At 36.5% G+C, this 22,371-nt stretch overlaps 1 protein-coding gene across 7 annotated transcripts in view; it reads right to left on the bottom strand.

Moving 5' to 3' along the window:
- ksr2 (kinase suppressor of ras 2) overlaps window positions 1–22,371 on the bottom strand; it is a 119,254-nt gene that overhangs the window by 88,209 nt on the left and 8,674 nt on the right. For all 7 annotated transcript variants that reach the window (XM_079872426.1, XM_079872425.1, XM_079872428.1 and 4 more), the window contains exons 2-3: window positions 18,480–18,620; window positions 10,792–10,942 (exon numbers count right to left, since the gene is read on the bottom strand). In XM_079872426.1, the coding sequence (XP_079728552.1) occupies window positions 10,792–10,942; window positions 18,480–18,620 (292 nt within the window). The remainder of the gene's footprint in view (window positions 1–10,791; window positions 10,943–18,479; window positions 18,621–22,371) is intronic.

Genomic DNA, 22,371 nt, shown 5'->3' with positions numbered 1-22,371 from the left:
AGATACTACCATTAATGTCACAAAACGACTCATGAGAGGTGTCAAGACGACTCCACCCCCCACCCCCACCCGCGGTTTGCCTATACATTATCATTTCCCAATACCGTTAATTAGGTTCTGCTCTAATAATAAAGCAATATGACTTTGACTACATTACACGATGACTATGTATATGACTTAGCAGTGATATTTGTGTCAAGACAAGGCTAATTATAAAGGCTCTCAGCCCTCCAGAGTAGACAGAATCCTGACAGACAGGAAATGACACAAGTATCCAATCAAAAAGACATTTGAAATATTTGGAAATGACTAAGTCTCTCCAACCAAACAAGCTTTTAACCAAGAGGAACTGTTCTTTTATATGTACTTCTTTGTTTTACATGCATATAAAAGGCATTTTACGTGTTACACTTTACAATATCATTCAAAGGTTTGGGGTTAGTAAGATTTTTTTTTTTAAATTAATCAATTTTATTCAGCAAGGATGCATTAAATTGATCAAAAGCGAGAGTAAAACATTTATAATCTTACAAAAGATTAAAAAATTTCAAGTAAATGCTGTTCTTTTGAACGTTCTACTTAAAGTATCCTGATAAAAAATGCCATCACAGTTTCCCCAAAAATATTAAGCAGCACAACAGTTTTAACATTGATATTAATAAGAAATGCAGCAAATCAGCATATTAGAATGATTTCTGAAGGATCATGTGACACTGAGGACTGGAGTAATAATGCTGAAAATTCAGATTTGCATCACAGGAATAAATTACATTTTAAAATATATTCAAATAGAAAACAGCTATTTTACATTGTAATAATTATTTCAGAATATTTTACTGTGTGTTTTTTATCAGATAAATACCGTCTTTGTGAATATAAGAGACTTCTTTCAAAAACATTAAAAACTTTGAATGGTATAAAGTAAGCTCTATACTGACAGCTTCTTTTCCTACTTCAAAAATTCAGTCACACTTCAGTTTAGGGTCCAAATCTAAATTATTTATAATTATTACATGGCTTGGTTGAATTCCAATGTAGAATGCGGTCTGTTATTTCTTGTTATACCATGGTCTGGGTGAATACTCGATTCTGATTGGCTGCAGGGTGTCCATTAAAAAGTGATAGAGGACACCTAGTAAATAAACCGTCAGGCGTAACCAGGGAAACCAAGTTATTGTTTGTAAAAACTTTAGATTTCGATTGTAAAACTAATTAAAATATAAACTAATGTTTTAAAAATGTGTTATCTGGCAAGTGACCATGGTATAAGCGGGTTAATGCCCTTCGAGGTGTCCATTGTAAGGTATTAATGGACTTCGGCAGAGGCCTCGCCATCATCCATTAATACCTGACAATGGACACCTCGTCGGGCATTAACCCTTACATAACAGACAGCTGCGAAGTATAACACACCGTTGCCATGAAAAACAAAGCGTTGCTATGGACACGGAACAGACTATTTTCTTTAGCGGAAGCAATACAATCATTTTTAAATCAATAAACTCCTTTTTAAATCAATATTTTGTGTCAAATTATTGATTTATTTGGTAGGTAGCCATGTAATAAGCGGGGTAATGTAGAGCGAGGCGGTTGTTATAGCGAATAACAACCCCTTCAGGCGAATAACAACCCCGTTCAGCCTGTCGGGGTTGTATTTGCTATAACAACCGCCTCGCTCTACATTATCCCTTACTTAGTATAAATCTCGCTTATTAATAGTTAGTAAGGTAGTTGTTAAGTTTAGGTACAATAGGATTAAGGGATGTAGATTGTGGTCATGCAGAATAAGGCATTAATATGCTTTATAAGTACTAATAAACAGCCAATATCCTATGCATGCTAATAAGCAAAGTTAATAGTGAGAATTGGCCCCTAAACTAAAGTGTTACCAAAACTTCTAACAGACTGTTACACTGAAATTCTAAATGGAATTTTTCTGGTAATTTGGAACATCCCATTTTAAGTACATTCCTGGACACACATTTTCTTTTGATTTTATGACATGATGGACAAGTTGAAATGATTGCAAACATCACGGAAAGATGCTGCTGACAGAACTAAAACTGTATTGAATCTTGGATATGAGTTTAAAGCCAGGTATAATGAGAAGTAAAAACATCATGGTTTATATAAATTCTTTTTACCATTTGTAAATTTTTCTTTTACGAAAACAGACACTTTTGGGTGAATATATGTGGCAATGACTTCTGAAAAACAGACTATAACGCTGTTTGAATGACTGCCTTTGTGAGCAATTGAAAACATACATTCCAATTATACACTAATATGGATGATAAGCAGCATTTACAATGAGGAAGCCTGCAGGGGAGGATTGTGGGTAAAACAAGGACACAATTAGAATCCCGAATGTGACTTACCAGCATGCCTACTGACTCAAGATAATACATTTGAACAGAATTACACTCTTTAAGGCATTTATCTTTTCTTACTTTGGTTAATTAACTCTTAAGTGTCTGAGTGTTGCCTCCAGCACTGCCTTCAAATCATATGTGTGGTTGTCTGTTGTATGCAATCTCTCTTCTTCAGTCAAAAATAAAATAAAATAAATGTTTAAATGTCCAAGAGACGCTCAAAGTGAATAAATATCTCTACGAGGTCAGAGGCACCTGTGAATAAAGTAGGGTTTTCTAACTCTTAGTATAGATTAATAACTGCACTAATCATTTATTTAGTGCTTTTGAAAACGCACTATACTCGTCTACAGCAAATACATAAAAGTAAACTAATTTTGTACAATATGGATTTGTCACTGTATGTTGGAAATAACATGGTTTGAACGCCATAATGTTTTTATGCCAGTTATGGCAATTTGGTCAAACAGCTGCTCTGCAGTAATAAAAAAAAAAAACGTTTTATAATGTATAAAATGCCTATTCAAAAGTGAATTCGATGAAGAATTCAAGTTTTGTTCAACAATGGGAGGTCAATTAAATAGCAAGATGAGCAGTATTATACACCTGATCTTTATAAACTGTAGATGTATAAATGCTGACATGCTGAACATGAAATTGGTACACACTATTTAAAGGTCTTGGGAAATGGCTGAGATGTGATTTTGCACTTTCACTATGGTGTATGTCTTTTAAAAGATAAGACAGAAATCCCAAAACAAAAGATAGATGACTGATTCCCTTGCGCTGCTTTGCTCTGCCTACAAGAACCCTGCTTGACAAAATTACTTTTTTTTTCTCTGGAGAGCAGTGAGGTGTGAGGTAAATCACATGGAACACAAAATAAAAGGTTTAATTGAACATCATGCTTTCTTTCATAAACTGAGACTGAATGGTGACCAAAGCTCCATAAAGCATGTTAAAAGTAGCCCATATGACTCATGTACTATATCATATTTAAAGGGGTGGTTCAGGATTTTAGACATCGGACATCATTTCCAAGTTAGCCTGGGTGTTATTTATCAGTGGAGACAGTTTTCAAAAATTTTCACCCAGTCCTCCCAGTTGCATAGTTCGCTGGTGCTAGGCTAGCGCGAGTCAATGGTATCTGCTAGCCTGCCATTAAAAACAGTTTTACCCACTCCACAGTACACCAAAAGCAAATAAATTATAACGCCAGACTATCGATGTAAATGTCTGTTGAGAGAATAAAGTTAGAAATCAAACTACCCTTTCATCGCATTGCAATAGTTATACTTTGTTCCCTGTATTTATTAGCACAGTCTACAGCAACGGCGGAGTGATATTAAGTTACCTAGGCAACCGAGACTACTACTAGCTAGCTAGACGTCCCGACTGTAGTCCGCTTCTGTTCTGTGTTTACTTTTCGGCGCAGTACTAACCGGAGCAAAGTAAAATTCCGCCGCTGCTGAGAAACTAGTTCCTGTAAATGTAATGCGATCATTGAGATGCAAGAGTAGTTTGATTTCTAACATTATTCTCTCAACAGACATTTACATCGATAGTCTGGCGTTATAATTTATTTGCTTTTGGTGTACTGTGGAGTGGGTAAAACTGTTTTTAATGGCAGGCTAGCAGATACCGTTGACTCGCGCTAGCCTAGCACCGGCGAACTATGCAACTGGGAGGACTGGGTGAAAATTTTTGAAAACTGTCTCCACTGATAAATAACACCCAGGCTAACTTGCAAATGAGGTCCGATGTCCAAAATCCTGAACCACCCCTTTAAGTCTTCTAAATCCTAATAATAGCATTATGTGAGGAACAGACCGACATACTGTACAAGTCTTTATTCACTGATAATCTTTCTCGACATCCCTAGTCACCGTTCACTTTCATTGGATAAAAAGCAACTTGGATCACAGAAGAAACAATGTCCCAAGTGGGTTCGTAATGACATGAGAGTGAGTAAATGATGACAGAATTCTCATTTTTAGGTGACCTATTCATTTAAATGAATCAGAATCTGAATAAAGACACAGCAGAGATGAGAACAAGGGGGGTATATAGTGGCAGACGGAGATGGAGAGCGCTAAAGAAAAATAAATCAAGATGAAGAGAGGTGCGATTTCTAAATTACACACCACACTCTCGCGACAGCTGGAATCCCCCGTCGTCCTTGTGTGGCACCTCTGCTGAACCCGTGCTGCGTCCTCAACAAGCTACCAGCATTTCTAAGCCCGTCTTTAAGCTTTAAAACAAAGCAATCCAGCCTGATCTCACTTTCAACAGTGCAATCGGCGGTTAGCGCTGTGTCTGAAACACTATCACAGCGGGAATCCACGTTTCAGAAAATCCAGGCACTCCAGGGCGGCCGCACTAACGCTACTCAAAGCAAATACAGAGTCAATGGAGGAAAGAAATATCCAATGAGAGGGTACCACGAAATTGGTAAAGAGATTCAATTACAACAAACTGCATTAATTTACATTTCATCACTTTTTTTTATCAAGATACCAGCACAATTTGAACCGATAGAGAATAGCCTGTAAACAAACACTCAACTATAAGTTTACCTTTTTTTTAAAAAAGCACTATGAGGCTTGTGCAAAGTAATATGTGTAATATAATTCAACTGCAAAAGAACATGCCAGAATAGTTCTCCTTTGTTTCTATTCTAACATTTACACAACATACTAACAGACTGAAAAAGCTTTGCTGCCCTCTGTTGGTCAACACAGACATTTTTAAGTTTCCCAGAGTTTCCAGTTTTGTCTTTGATCAAAGACGAAGCCTGGGAAATTCATTCAAGAATTTTTTTTTTCAACATTTATAAAAATCGAATGTTTCTTTCAGGTAAAACAATGGAAAATCTCATTATGAAAATAAATGTTTTTCTCTAATATACATTGGCCAGGACTAATGGCACCCTTTCATTTCATACTTTTTACAACCTCCTTTTGCCAAGATAACAGCTTTTGAGTCCTATAATGCCTGATGAGTTTGGAGATCAGAGACCATTCCTCCATACAGAATCCCTCCAGATCCTAATTTCATGTTGATACGCTCTCCTCTTCAGTTTTCTAGGATTCAGGTCAGGGGACTGGAATGGACATGGCAGAAGCAACCACGGCTCATTATAAGATTTCTAGCAGAAGTGGTCAGGTTTTGATTTTGATTTTGGTTGATCTGTTGGTATTTGATAGAATCAACGATGCCACGTCTCTGAACAAGATGTCCAGGACCTCCGGCAGACATATAGGCCCACAACATTAAAAATCGTTCACATGGGTTACTTTTTATCCCCATCTGCACCAAACCCATCTGGTGCGTTTGCTGCCAAAAAACTTTCTTTTTTTTTGTTTAATCTGAACATAGAATCCAGACCCTTTTGAAGTTCCAGTCGTGTCTGGCAACTGAAAATGCTGGAGTTTGTTTTTGAAGGAGAACAGAGGGTTTTTCTTGAAACCCTTCCAAACAACATATGGTTATTAAGGTGCTGTTTGATTAATTTTAATTTTATTTATTTATTTTTTGAGGTTTTCTGACCCAGAGACTTAACTAATCTCTGCAATTCTCCATCTGTGATCCTTGGGGAGTCTTTGGCCACTCAATCTTTCCTCCTCGCCGTGCATTAAGACAATATATTCTCTTCTAAGCAGATTTGTAACAGCTATAGTTGATTGGAACTTCTTAATTATTGCCCTGATGATGGAAAAGGGGATTTTCAATGCTTTAGCCATTTTCTTACAGCCACTTTTTATTTTGTGAAGCTCAATAATGTTTTGCTGTACATCAGATATCATCAGACTATATTCTTTGGTTTAACTCATTGTGATGGATGATTAAGGGAATTTGCCCTTTGTGTTTCCTCATATTCATACTCCAGTAAAACAACAAGTCATGGCTGGAGAATATCAAGTTCCTAGTCACCCTGGTGTGCTAATATACTTCAGAGATATTTTACTCATAAGAATTTCTAGGTGTACTAATAACTGTGGCCAACGTGTTTTGGAGAAAAAAAAAACAACATAATTTGATTCCCTCTCCCACATCCATTAATTTTACTCCAACGAAATGTTATATTTTTGTAAAAAAATATATATATATATAAAAAAAATACACATATATATTAATATATATATATATATATATTAAAGATCAAAAGGATAAACAATGCAGATTTATTTTCACTACCTTCTTTGATCATATTTACCAAGGGTGCCAATAATTCGGACCACATATGTGTATATTATGTGCAAGATGTGGTTTTATAGGCTCCGGTCCTTCAAGTGATTTAGCATCAGTTATCGAGCTCTTCTAACTTCACACACTGGTGACATCTTAAACTTTACTGAGATTAGAACATCTGCAGCAGAAACACTTCCTTCAATCAAATCTTTTTCAGGTGAGAGCAGGAACAATCATCTCCAGCTGTGGAGGCAGAGGACAAACACTGCCTTCGCATCTTTCCGTTCATTTAAAGTGTGAGGTTACCTAACACCATTATCAAACTGTGCTGTATTTAGAGAGCATAGTAATGCAATGCTGCCCTCCAGTGGTAGAAACACACACACAACGAATAAGCTCTGAGGTATCATACAGCATGTAAAAACACAGCCCTGAAGCTCACTGCAATAAAAAGCCTCATTTTATTTAAAAACTTTTCTTTTCTTGTTTCAAGCATAAAATATACTGCTGAAAATTTGATTAAATGTTTAATTTGTGTTACTATGGCTAATGATTTTTTTTTTTTAAATATACGCTTCTATAGGGTAACAAATGATTACATTTGTAAAACATTTCTGTGCATGTCGTTTCCAATTATTATTTTTTATCAATAGTAGTAGTAGTAGTGATACTATACTACAGTAGTTTAACTACACTCACCATCCACTTTATTAGGTACACCTGTTTAACTGCTTATTAATAAAAAAGTATCTAATCAGACAAGTCAAGATGAGCTGATAAAGTTCAAACTGAGCATCAGAATAGAGAAGAAAGGTGATTTAAGTGACTTTGAACGTGGCATGGTTGTTGGTGCAAGACGGGCTGGTCTGAGTATTTCAGAAACAGCTGATCTACTGACATTTTCATGCACAACCATCTTTAAGGTTTACGTGGTCCGGAAAAGAGAAAATGACCGGTGAGTGTCAGTTCTGTGAGTGAAAATGCCTTGTTGATGGCAGAGGTCAGAGAAGAATGGCCAGACTGGTTCAGCTGATTGAAAGGCAACAGTAACTCATACAACCACACGTTACAACTAGGCTTGGCGCGATAGTCGGTGTTACCGGTGTTACACGGTGTTCAGTCGCAACACCGGTTGCATCACTTGCCCACCGCAGCACCGCAAAAAAAAAAAAAAAAAATTTTTTTAAAGCAATTACGCAGTATCCGTATTTTCTGTCACCAGTTGACTAGCGTTGTATGATCAAGCTCAACCATTCAAGCGCGACAAAACAAGAGACCGCGCTGTAAGTCCTGCCTATTACACACACACGGAAAAGACGCGCGTCAGTATCGAGTTCTCTTTTCGGCCTTGAACAAAACATAACACACACAAATTATGCCAAAATGTCCGTTTTGTCGAGTGTTCTCATAAGAGCAAATGATTTAAATAATATCATAAATTAATGTAGAGATTTGTGAGAATGGGACGCGTGTCAGATGGAGTGTCATTAATGTTAATCAAAGAACAAAGGTAAGAGAGTAAATTACTCACTCAGACCCGGCGCCAGGAGAATTAGTATACCGGTAGCCTAATAATCATGAATACACTCTCTTGTGTGCATGAATGAATCTTTTAACACATCTCCGGCGAACGGCTTCTTCACGCAAAATAAAAACTCTTCATAAAGCGCAGTGAAATTCATGTGGCGTTTCCTGATGGAACGAGGTTGTTCGTTAACTTCATTTTATACGTGCAATTCACACGAGCTCTAAACGAATGTGAGACTGCTGCGATTAGTCAAACTTTATTAATGAAACAAAATCAGAGGGAATAGTTTCTTTAATGTATTTTTTTCTTTTAGTTTTTTTTTTTACCGGTTGGCCACAACGGTTTTCATAGTTTTCAGTTAGGCTAGTGCGGAGACCAGGGCCGGGTTTCCCGATAACGATGTATCTTGGATCTTAAGAGCGTTCTCTATGTGCAAGGTTACGCTCGTCACACGCCGCAATTCCACGCGCGTTTCCCAAAAATGCACTTAACATGAATGCGCGAGAACGCATTCGTGATACTTAAGAGTCGCTGTCCATTCGCGAAGTGCTGAAATAATAACATGCGTTTTTCATGAATAATAACGAACCCACCATTCAAACATTGTGGTTGAATCCGAAATCGCGCCCTATACACTCAAATAGGGCGTTATTGTTCTCAACATAATCTCAAGCAGTGAAAAATAGAGGACACGGACAACGCGCTGAAAGACAGGACCGAGCAGGTAATATTTAATATGAAACAGTCTCAACTTTCAAATTTGGTCAGTCAAACAAAAATAAAATAGGCCTACCGTTTTTTGGCTCTTTAATGTGTCGTGACAGATTGCCTCAGTTAAAGCCAAGTTCAAATCCACCGAAGTTTATCAATAACTCTTCTGACTGCTTTATCGCACAAAAATGGTGGAATTTGATTGGTCAGATCGCATGTCAATCAAACTCAATACGAATGATGAATTGACGCCATGTAAAAAAAAAAAAAACATCACTCTAACACCCCCCACCCCCACGATGAAACCGGTAATACCGGTGTTGTCACAAGTCGATTAACCGGTGGGAGAATATTATCACCGTCACATCTCTAGTTACAACCAAGGTCTGCAAAAAAGTCTTGAAGCAGACGGGCTAATAGCAGAAGACACACCAGTGCCACTCCTTTCAGCTAAGAACAAGAAACTGAGGCTATACAATTCACACGGTCTCACAGAAACTGGACAATAGAAGACTGGAAAAACGTTGCCTGGTCTGATGAGTCTGGATTTCTGCTGCAACATTCAGATAGCAGGGTCAGAATTTGGCGTAAACAACGTGAAAGCATGGATCCATCCTGCCTTGTATCAACGGTTCAGGCTGCTGGTGGTGTAATGGTGTGGGCCTGTGGGGGATATTTTAATGCGGTGGATAATGCGATAATGCGGTGTGTCACAAAGCTCAAATCATCTCAAACTGGTGTCTTCAATGGCCTCCACAGTCACCAGATCTCAATTCAATAGAGCACCTCTGGGATGTGGTGAACTGGGAGATTCGCATCATGGATGTGCAGCTGATAAATCTGCAGCAACTGGGTGATGCTATCATGACAATATGAACCATAATCTCTGAGGAATGTTTCCAGAGCCTTGGATTTATGCCATGAGGAATTAAGGCAGTTCTGAAGGCAAAAGGGGGGCAAACCCAGTGTTAGCAAGGTGTAGCTAATAAAGTGGCCGTTAAGTGTATTTTAACTTTATTAAAGCGGAATATTTTACTAGTATGTATACATCTATGTTATATATATACTACCATTCAAAAGTTTGGGATCAACTAGATTAAAATAAATTAATTCTTTTATTCAGCAAGAATTCATTAAATTCATCAAAAGTGTAAGTAAACACATATATAATTGTAATTACAGCTACTATCTATTTCAGATTCATCGAAGAATCTTGAAAAATATCAGGGTTTCCACAAAAATATTAAGCAGCACAACTGCTTTCAACGTTGATAATAATAAGAAATGTTTCTTGAGCAGCAAATCAGCATATTAGAATGATTTCTGGAGGATCATGTGACACTGAAGACTGGAGTAATGATGCTGACAATTCAGCTTTGATCACAGGAATAAATGACATTTGAAAATATATATTCAAATAGAAAACGTTTGAATTGTAAAAATATTTCACAATATTGCTGTTTTTACTATATTTTTGGTCAAATAAATGCAGCCTTGTTGAGAATAAGAGACTTCTTTTCAAATTATTTAAAAGACCCCAAGCACAAAGCTCCCTCCCCAGTCCATCCCACCTGTATATAATAAACTAAAATACTAAATAAAAAACTTCACACGAAAACAACCTTCTATATCACTAAACGCATCATATTAAGTAAAATCAGATGCATTATATGGCACTGAGTTACATGAAGATATTTTTACACCCCAGTCCACAATAATGAAACTCAGCATTGTGTTGCCCTCTACTGGATGTTCTCTGGTAGAGCTTTTCTCTCACGCCAGAACTGTGAACAAAACTATGAATACCCCTTCTAATGATCTATATAGATAGATAGATAGATAGATAGATAGATAGATAGATAGATAGATAGATAGAATTTGTGTTATATTAACACATCACCACTACATTTCTAATAGCACTGTCAGTAATTCAGGACTGTGTGAAGGCTATCAGAACAGTCTGGTGAAATTTGCATCCTGTGAACTCACCTGATTTGTGGGCTGATCGTAGACATGTGAGCGAGGCATTGAGCCGAGCACATTCTTCATCACTCGCTCCAAACTTCAGCAGTGCCTCACACACCTGCTCATCCGACATCTCCAATAGAGCCTCGAGAGTCAGCTCACCTGGGGAGATCTCCTACAACAAAGACACGCACACACAACTGATCAGTGATGGAGACGAGTCTGAGACATGGATGGAAGCCACGTGGATTTAGAATACAACTTCCAAAAAATAGTATTTGTTTAAAATACTACACTACTATTCAAAAGTTCAGGGTCAATAAGTTTTCTTAAAGTTAGTACTAAATTAACGTATAAAGTATAAATTAATACTTTTATTCAGTGTGGATGCATTCAGTTGATCAAAAGTGACAGTAAAGACTTTGACATTGTTACAAAAAAAATCTATTTTAAATAAATGCTGTTCTTTTGAACTTTTTAATCATCAAAGTATCCTGAAAAAATGCATCAGAGTTTCCACAAAAATATTAAGCAGCAAAATTGTTGCCAATATTGATAATAAAAAATCCTTGAGCAGCAAATCAGCATATTATAATGATTTCTGAAGGATCATGTGACACTGAAGACTGGAGTAATGATGCTGAAAATTCAGCTTTGATCACAGGAATAAATGACATTTTAAAAAATATATTAAATTAATATTTTAAATTGTAATAATATTTCACAATATTACTGTTTTTACTGTATTTTTATATTAAATAAATTCAGCCTTTGCATTAGAGACTTTGAAAATATGTAATAAAAAAAAAAAAAGGGAAAATCAAAGAGAAATTGCAGAAGAAATATTCAGAGGGCATTTATGGAAAGAATAAACATGTCCATGTAAAAAATAATAAAAAAACATATGATAAAATTATCTTTTGTAAAACTTCAAATAGTACTATTTTTATATGACTTGATCTGAACAATCATTTGAAATAATACCTCTTTTTGAGTAAATTAATAATTAAATTAATTGAAAGGGTTTATAAAACTCATGACATAAGACTTAACTTGGACTCGTCGGCAAATATGTCGGCAACACATACAATTACTAACGCTGTTATCAACAGTAAATTATACTAAACTTATAACCTTGGAGCAACCTGAGGTTAAGTGCTTTTCTTACAGGTTAAAACCTTGACATTAGGGCTGCAACAAACGATTATTTTGATAATCGATTAATCTAACGATTATTAGAACGATTAATCGACTAATCATCGATTATTTCGCCGGCTAATCAGTAAGATTGGAACGATTATTCAGCTTTTTCAATTAGTTAAAACACTGAGTTATACATATTCTAACTAATATATATATAAAAAAATCACTTCAGCTTTTGAAATGTTTTTTTTTTTAATGATCTTTGAGTCAACTAAACAGGTCATTCTCTTTAAGTTTTCAGATTTCTGTCCAACTCAAATCACACACAAATGCTCTAAGCATTGGTTAAATATTCTGTTCTCTTTCAATAGAAAAAAATAAACAAAATAATAATCAGCTGCATTACAGACAAACTTAAACTGCAAACAATTATTATAAGAATAAAATAAAATAAAAAAATTGACATGACAATTGAGCTGACAGAGACATTCTCATTCACCTTTTAATTTACAGTATAAAAAATTAACTGACATGATATTCTTCATAACATCTCATTTTGTAAGTCTTCATGAATATGGAACAAAATACAGGCAAGTGATAAGACTGTAATACCTAATAATAAAAACAGCCCTGACTACTAAGCTCGATCAAGCTTTATTCTATGCAAAAATAAATCATCACATTACTGTAATTATATTATTATTGTTAATATTATTGCTATTATTAGTAGTATTGCATTCTCTAATACAGAGATTTACTGCTAGATATTTAGCTCCAGCTGGAGAACATTCACCTATACCTCTCACTGGCTCGTCTTGTGCCGGGGTGTTTCCTCTTTAAGTGCTTTAACATGCATGTTGTGCTCCCGTGAAAAGCAAGTTACGCCTTGCATGTGTTGCACACGACAGCATTCTTGGTTTGAAGTTTTGTGAAACTTTCACACACCTTGCTAGTTCGGATTCGTTTGCACTCCGTCATAATTCGCGCTGTTTTCTTCTACCGCAATAGCATTTGTAACGGCTGCATTACACTCTAGCGCTACAGCGTCGTAGCGGTCAAATCGCGATATTGCAGGCCCTTACATTAGGTCACGTGAGATCAAACGACTACTCGACAACAAAGATATTTGTCGACAATTTTTTATTGTCGACGTTGTCGACAATGTCGACTAATCGTTTCAGCCCTACTTGACATACATTCAAATTCAAATATTAAACACTCAACTTCAGCATCTTGAATACACATTTATTTTCTTGGGAGATGTGTAAAATAAATATGACATCAGTTTAGCTTTTAATTCATACAAATGTACTCTTCTCATGGCCTTGGTTCCGGAAGTATTTTTCCCCATTCACTTTTTCCATTGGGATCTTTAATAAGTCTGTTAAAGAGTTATAAGCCATAAACCAAACCAACCAGCTACGAGCTGAATCAAAGCATTAAAAACTTTAACTTGAATCAAAAAGTATTTGAAATCGGACAAAATTGCAAATGTACAAGACTGTGCACTCAACGGCTTTAATGAGGGAAAGAGCTACAATCCCATGAAGCACTTCGAATGATATAATATAAAACTATTGATTTAAAGATGTAGATTATATATACAGAGACAAATAAATTGAAATTATGTGGGCTAAAGTCTTAAAAAAAAACAGCGGAGCAAACAAAAAAACAACTCGTAGCTCACAGTAGGTTGGTCTTTAAATGTTTATAAGTTACTGTTCAAAATCAGTTCCCCTATGGAGAAAAATTTATATGATATTGGAATAGGATAAATGAATATGAATATATAATTCATATATAACCGATTGTTGCATTCTATATAGTTGCAATTCCTTCTCCACATCAGCAGGGGGCTTCAGCACATTGGACAGCACCAACACTTCAGCACTGAGGACAGCGGCACAGGAGAAAAACCTCAAGGCCTTCAGAGTATCTTCTGTTAGAGACCTTCTGTTTACACTGTTTCTTCCCATTAGATGGGAAATATTTAGAAATATAATGCATGGGGAGGCTCAGAATGAGCTACTTCCCCCAAAGATCCTTCATAAAGATGTTCTCACTGGCCAACTGACACATTTACATATAATTATACACATCTCTCCACACACTCATGTCTGAATTTCACTTTAGTGTACAATATCTAATTTTTCTATTTATTTCCTATTAGCTTTCTGGCATTTTTCTTAATTCCCTTTGTATAGACATAGTAGCTTGTAATACATTTCACAGCTAGGCCTAAACCCTGAAATGTGTGTAATTTGTTAGCTTTATTAAGATTTTATTAAGATCTTTTTCTGAGAAGTTCCTACTATCAATTTCAGCTTGGAATCAAACACTGAGAATGAAACTATATAATGTAACACTGTTAAGTTTCCATGAAGAACCTTTAACATCCATGGAACTTTCCATTGCACAAAAGGTTCTTTATAGTGGAAATCGTTTCTTTAGATTATTCAAATGTTCTTTACACTAAGAAAAAAATGGGTCTTTTAAGAACGGTTCACTGAAAGGTTCATTGGGGAACCTTTATTTTTAAGAGTGTAATTAAAGCAATTAAGGGGAGTGAAATTGTCAGTATAAAACTTTTTTTTTTAAATGTAGTGACATGTTTTCTTCTAGCGCAGAAGAACATTGTGTCGCCCAAACACGCCCTGTGGCCGATTCTAAAGATGTTGTTAGTCATGTCAATCACAGAGCTGATTGCCTAAAACAAATTAAACAAATTCGAACCTCTAACCCTAACCTTAGTGTTGGTAGCACATACTAAAACAGTGGTCTCAAACTCCCTGCAGTACAATGCCCTGCAGAGTTTAGCTCCAACAATTAATTAATTAATTAAACACGCCTGATTAGGGTTGCAAAGGGGCGGAAAATTTCCGGTAAATTTCCGGAAAGTTTTCGGTAAATTTCCATGGGAAGTTAAGCTGGGGAATTTTGGAAATATTCATTACCACGGCAACCGCTTGCTCTGACAGTAACTGTACACATAAGCGACGGATAGATACATTATTTTAGGTTATTTCTATTCGTTAGAATATTGATAGATGAACTTGTTGTCAAGTAAGCCCAGTTGTGAGCATGTGCGTCTCTCTAAACTTTCAGTGTGCTGCACTGCTCTAGTTGACTTCTGCACCTTCCCCCCCGAAAATATCATGTTAATTTTGAAAACGTAATTCCTTTTGTGGATCCTTTTGGTCTTTCTTCATGTTTCTTTGACAAATATCAGTGTCTCAGTCTCATGCACGCTGCACGTGAGTTAACCACGCCTACTTATTTACATGTCGCGGTATACACGGAATAAAAAAATCTGTTACGGTTGACATTTTCTTCCGCGGTAACGATATACCGTCATACCGCCCAGCCCTACTTATGTGGTAAATAAAGTTATGCTAGCTTATTTAGGGCAATTCCACGCAAAAATGTCACATCCATAACGCCAACTAAATACCATTGCATTGTGTTGGTGTTATGGATGTGACAGTTTTGCGCGGAATTGCCCTTTAGCATCTAACTTATCAGCTTGCTATCTACTGATTAATACATTTGTATGTGATATTTGCAATTTAAACATTTAATAAATATATTTCCCCATAATATCATCAAAACTTACTTCACTTTGTTTAGTCCACAGGCTCAAATGTGTGCCTTCAATAGTCTTGTGCTTTGGGCTTCTGTACATGTGATGGAGGCATGCACAGTGCCAGTAGGGGGTGTGGTCTCAATAGCCATGCAGTAAGCAGTGTGCTATGTGATTGAGGAATGGCATGGATATTCAAGTGTATTTGAATGGCATCTATTTGTTTTAGTCAAGCTTATGCTAAAATATACTTTCCTCAACTATATTTAAGTTCCCTATGAAGAGCCAACCTCCAACTTTGAAAATTCCCAGTTTATTCCTGTTTATTCCCATAAATTCCTGTTAATTCCCTTAAATTCCCATTAATTCCCATGGAAAGTTTCCATCTTTGAAAATTCCCAGAATTTTGCAACCCTACGCCTGATCCAGCTAATCAAGGTCTTCGGGATTACTAGAAACTCCAAAGCAGGAGAGTTGGCGCTGGTTTGAGCTAAAATCTGCATGACAGTGGCCCTCCAGGAGCAGAGTTTGAGACCACTGAACTAAAAGATAGCATTACTGTTTGCCACAATCGGATCCATCCACGATATTTTCAAACTCTGAACTGAATCCATGAAGTCTGAGGTGACTGCATGATGGAGTTGAACAAGGAAATCAACTGTGGGACAGGGTTAGGGATGGGCAATGTACGGGACTGGTAGACACGATTTAACGATTGAATTTTGTCAACCAGTAGATATTTTGTCTCTATCGCGGTTACGCTCACGTGACGTTGCTGTGCTGCGGCGTCATGAAAGCTTATCGTTTGCATGCGTTTTTAAGCATTGCAGTTTAAAAAAAGTGATTTTAAACCATTGAAACGTAGTGAAATAGAGCTCATTTCATTATATGCGGGCTATCTGAGAGATGGTTTCTGAGCACTGTCTGAGAGAGACGCACACACACTAAAGCCGTTTCTGAACTGCAAGTATCTTTGCAAGTATCCTTGTAAACGCAGTCATTTATATCTTAAATGAACGTAAACAGTTGAGAAAGAAAACGCATGTGCAACAGTATATTGGATCCGTACATCCAGTTTTAAAGTGACAGCAGCCTAATTTACCTCTGTAATTAATGTTAATCAAACCAAAAAATCTGTCACTGCTCTTGACTGAATCACTTTTGTCTCACTTTAATAAGAATGTATATTTAATTTACACAGTGAAGATATGTAGTGTTTTTTATACATTTTTATACTTGTCTTCAGAACGCATCAGCAAAGAGTTTGGTTACACTTTATTTTGATGGTCCGCTTTATACATTCTTGGCTAGTTTCACAGACCAGGCTTAAAGGGATACTTCACCTCTGGAAAGATGAATATGTATTTAATTCATCTTTTTTAAAGATGTATATTTCTATTTAAAATAGGTCATTTATGTAGAAGAAATGTGAAGAAATTTTTTAATTTGGAGCTTTCTAGACTGAGAAAAGCCAGAAAATGTATTTTTGGCTTATGTGGATGAAAGACAACAACTCCCAGAATGCACTTGCTTCGCTGCCCTGGGAGGCCACTCCCAAGCCACGCCTACCGGTTAGAGAGCGCAGTTGAAAACAACAAGGTTAGGCTACTAGTGAGTCTCCGTGACGAGTTTGCCCGGGATTTCGAGATCGCCCAAAATGTCCGGGATTCGGCTTTTGCATTCTACAGTCGCCATTCATTATGTTTACTGTGGCGAGCAGGACGAGGCTGAGGGGCGCGGGAGAACGGCGCGAGGCTGGTGGCGTGATTAACATTACTGATGAGCGGCACCTCTGAGACGCGCCGGTCTCGTATCTCTCACGGAGGTGCGGGAATTTTAAAACGCATATCAACCGATCACTTGTTGTTTAGCGTTCATGTAAACACTACATTCAGATTCACCAATCGGAATGAATTCAGTTAGATTGAAACAAAAGGTGTGCATGTAAACAATGAATGGCGACCGCAGAAAGCAAAAGCCGAATCCCGGACATTTTGCACGATCTCGACGGCCGGACATGTCCGGGAAAAAGAGGATGGTAACCCGTACTACTCAGCTTTCTCCACAGAACAAGAGCCTGCTAGCTTAGCTTCCAAAGAAAGACGTCTGAAACTATGTGTACATTCTGTGAGTGAGATCCCACCCTCTATGGGCGGGTTGAAAACATGCGGGACAGCCCCTTCTACTGGCTGTAGTCTTTAGCCTCTGGCCAAAAAATCCTCCGATGACGCAAAATGACGATTTTTGCGTCATCGGAGGATTTTTTCCAGACAAAAAATACATAAATCTCTCATCTCAGGGTGATATGAGGGTGGAAAGCATGGTAATTCGAAAATACTGCAGGTTTTCTACTAATACAAAGCTTAATGCTAAATCCTGAAGTATCCCTTTAAGCTTAGTCCCAGACTAAAATGCATGTTTGAGCTGTTTTAACTGAAAGTTATTTTTCTCTTAAAATATGTCAGTGCCATTGTTTTAGGATGCACACCAGTAATGTTATTTTCTAAGGTTTATAAAAGCTACTTAAATGTCATGTAGTTAAAAGGTTACTTATAGTATGTCTGTTAAGGGACCATCAAAATAAAGTGTTAGCAGATATTAAGCAGAGAGTCTACTAATGCTTTACTAATACTCTGATGAGAGTTTACAGACATGTAGGTGCAATGTTACTTACAGTTAGTACAATGTCTAAATGGGACCATCAAAATAAAGTGTCACCGAGAGGTTTATTGTTTGTTTGTTTGTTTTTTTACATTGGCTAGTATTAGTTTTTGTGATATCGAAATTGGTGACAAGAGTTGTGAAATTTCAATGGTATCAAAACTTTTGATGATATTAAACCTTATTTAAAGCAAAAATATCTATATCATGATATATATCGTTATAGTGAAATAAATTGACTCATATCGTGCTATAAGATTTTGGTCATATCACCCACCCCTGTTTGCACTTAACTGGTTGAGGACAAAACATACAGGATTGTACATACCTCGATAACCTCTTTCCTCATGTTAACAATGCGGAACCAATGTCCCAGCTGCGGGAATCCATCCAGGTCCACATTCCGCTCCTGTAAGGACACTTTACGCTTGCAAGAGAGCTGCCGACTAAAGTACTTCACCAGTTTACCCTGGAAAGAAAGAAAGACTTTATATAGCACTCATATTTTAACATCTTTAGTATGTCATAAGTTAGAGAATTTACACCAATGTGTCACGCAGAATGTGCATTAAATTCTACAATATTAATATAATTTGAAGACCTGTCTCTTGGAAAGTTCCCTTCTCCTTGCATGTTTATTAAGATTACTGACCAACTTTAATACTCCCAAAGTCTAGCACTCTCAGCTCTGTTTGCACATGTTTAAAATGTTATATCACCATGTTTACAAAAATATAGTCTTTTCTTCACTATTTTGATGTATATCAGAGTGAAACGGCTTCTCGAACAATCCATCAGGAATAGACAGGATGGTTGGATCATTGTGGTTTGCTATTGCTGTGATCTCATGTGAGTGACAGGTTGTCACAAGAGAAGAGATGTTGCTGGAAGTTATTTTGATTAAAGCTACAGTGTGTAGGATTTTCTCCCATCTAGCGGTGAAATTGTACATGACTACCCCCCCCCCCCCCATTCCGAGGTCGTTTTAACCTACGATGGCTGTATTATTCCAAGATTAACATGGCTTCCAGTTCGACTTCGTCCATGAGTGTTCCTTCAAGTGATGAGGTTACTTTAGAAAACTATTACAAATTGCATTTAGTTATTTAGTCAGTTAACATGTAGGTTATGACCTCTATGTAAAATGATTAATAGTTTTACGTTTTCGTTATTTTGGTACCATTTCATTGCTAACATCAGCTATCAGGTTCCCGAACGAATGTAAGCTAATCTTAGTAAAGTATCAGTGCTATCGTTATTCTGTATATTGTACGAGATTAATAGTGTAAGGCAATGTTTACAGTGTAGGCTGCATAATTTCCAATATTGACGTTGGTCTTGTTGATTTGCCTGTCGCGTTGTCGTTTTAATTTTATCCTTCACTTCCTTGGTGACTCTGTTACATGTCCTCGAGAATAGGCGTGATCCTCCATCTTCAACAGGCTTTCAAATCTGCCAGCAGTCGCGAGTAACCTCCCCCTCGCATTCGTCACGGTGCCAATGAGTGTAAAAGCGTAAAGGCTTTTTACGTGAATTTCCAGATATGTCCCTCTTTGGCTAATGTATTTTCAAGATGGAGGCGCAACATGGCTGCCGCCATTCAAGCGACTCGCTCGTATGTATTCTGAATGGCAGATTCTACGCTCACGAGAATACTTGATTAGTTGGTGGAAGTAATTACACATGAATGAGCACATATCATTTTGAAAGAACAAAGTGTTTTTTGCTAAGAATCAACTTAAAAAATTACACAGTGTAGCTTTAAAGTAGAGATGGTGCTCCTCATTTCTTATTTGTGTATCCTCATTTCCTATCCTTGCATCTTAGCTCCACCCTTTAGGATGCGAGGAAAGGATACACCTGTGTATCCTCACTCATGACTTCTAAGGAAGCTTTCCTCGCCTCCTTGCGGAGAAATTGTAGAATTAAGATGGCCTTCAAAATAGTTAAGTTCGATCAGTTTCCGAGTCAAGGGCTGGAGGACGGGCGGAGGGAGGAAATGAGAAAGCATCAACTGGAGTATTGAGAAGCACTCTAAATGTCTCCACCGATACGATAGCCGATTATTCAGAATGATATCTGCCGATACATTTGGTACATTAATATAATATTAGAGGTTAAAATTAACAACAGAGCCCTCTTATATATTCAACTGTTATTTATTTTCAGAAATAATAATTATTATTAAAATAAAAACTGAAATGTTTGTATACAACTCTGTAGCACATAATGTAACTTTCATAAGCACTTGTCTACATGACATATTTATTCAAACATACATATATAACTATCAGTAAATAAGCTTCTCTCTAGTGTTTTTTATAGCTAACTAACCAACTGTGAACACTAGATAACTTTGGATAACCTGAGGTAAATGTAACGTTAAGTGAAATTTTTCACAAGCTGTTTTATTGATGTCTTTCCACGGTTGAAACACTGATTTAGCGATTAAATCAGACATTCTACATTTCTATAAGTTGTACTGTATCTTTCAACATACCTTTTGAAGTTCATGCAAGCATTTTCATGATGCCGCTTGAACTGAGATGCTACAGCGATCTGTCTCGTCACATTTAAGAACGTCAAAAAACGCCATTTATTGTTTGAATTGCGTTATAAAATTCACAGAATTTGAAAGCTGAGACTTTGTTTCTTATCAGAAACAACAAAGCGCAAAGCTCTTGGGAGGCGGCGAAGCGCAGACCTGGCAACCCTTGCTTGAACTACGGATGATTCATAGGGTCAAATAGAGCCTGCAGTAACCAATGATAGTCAACTTCATTATTTTTTTAAAGTTGAGTCCGAAATCACATACTGTATGAGTAGGTACTACATTTGAATTTGAACTTTGCGACCGTTAAATAAGTACGTTCAATATGGTATGAATATATGGGTAGTGAATGAAATTCGGACGTAGGGGAGAATGGGGCACAAAGTAACGCTTTTTGACTTTCTCAGTTTGTGTAAATCTACTTATGGTTCAGAGTATTTATTTTTTCCCACATTAATTTCCCACATGTCTAGTACAATTATGTGGTTTTGTTTTATTAATACAGTATATACTTTTTTCTGGATATACCCCGAAAGAATGGAAGTGAAATGTGACAACATGCCCCATAGGTGGGGTACATTGTAACATGTGAGGGGCACATTATAACATGACATTTGACAGCTTAAAATGTTATCTGATCTAATAAAAAAATATACAAGACAAACTAAAATATTTTCTAAATAAAATACAATTAAAAAACTTCATATAAAATAATGGCAATTTTTAATAATATAAACTCATTTTTGAAAACACAGCTATACAACATAGTTCAAAACAAATAAATAATTAGTAATTTCTGAACATTGACTCTCAGTCTTTATTCACCTTTTTCTCACGTTTTCTCAATAAAATTAATAAAAGTATAGAATATAATAGCATATTTCTAATAGGGGCACATTGTAACGCAGTGTGACAACATGCCCCACCTGCACAACTGGGATTTAAACCCTGCTAGTGTCTTCTGCTAGTTAGCGAAGCATTAAAGAACTATCTCAACTGTTAAATAATATATTGGAGATTAAAATAATATCAGATTTGTCTAATTTTAAATAAACACAAAAAATAGAGATGAAAAATTTACTTAAGTAAGAAATTAACTTTTGCTATGGTTTAATAAATGTCTATGGATATCTTCCAAAAACAAATTAATTTTGATGCAATTTTTCCTCTATATAGTGTTGATATGGCAACTAGTAAATGCACCAAGTTTCGTCATCCCAGCATGTGTGGAAGTATTTAAAACAAGTGTGTTACAACTAGCCCCGTGTTACGTTGTGCCCCGCGCTCCCCTACTACATCAGCCATGTGTTCACGTGAACTACCAGCGTTAGTTGCATCACTTCACTGCCATTCATAAATCCTCTCCCGTGGCCTCATGGGATAGTAAAGTATCCATAATTTTGCACACTTCAGAATCTCGCTGGAAGTAGTAGATAATCCGCAATTTAAAATAATAATAATAATAATGTTCATGGATAAATCAATATTCTGGAATTTTCGATGTTGACTTTAAAATGTGTGCAGATTCCAAAATAACTGTGTATTTTTATCATATATATCATATACAACTGAAGTAGCCTATAATTAGTTGTATGACACGCATGCAGATCCATAAGAAAACTCTAAATGCAATGCTTGGCATTTGTATCTGTCCTTAATGTCATTCAAT

This window comes from Squalius cephalus (assembly GCF_949319135.1).
Source record: "Squalius cephalus genome assembly, chromosome: 5".
Classification (NCBI taxonomy): domain Eukaryota; kingdom Metazoa; phylum Chordata; class Actinopteri; order Cypriniformes; family Leuciscidae; genus Squalius; species Squalius cephalus.
This window is presented reverse-complemented; position numbering and strand designations above follow the sequence as displayed.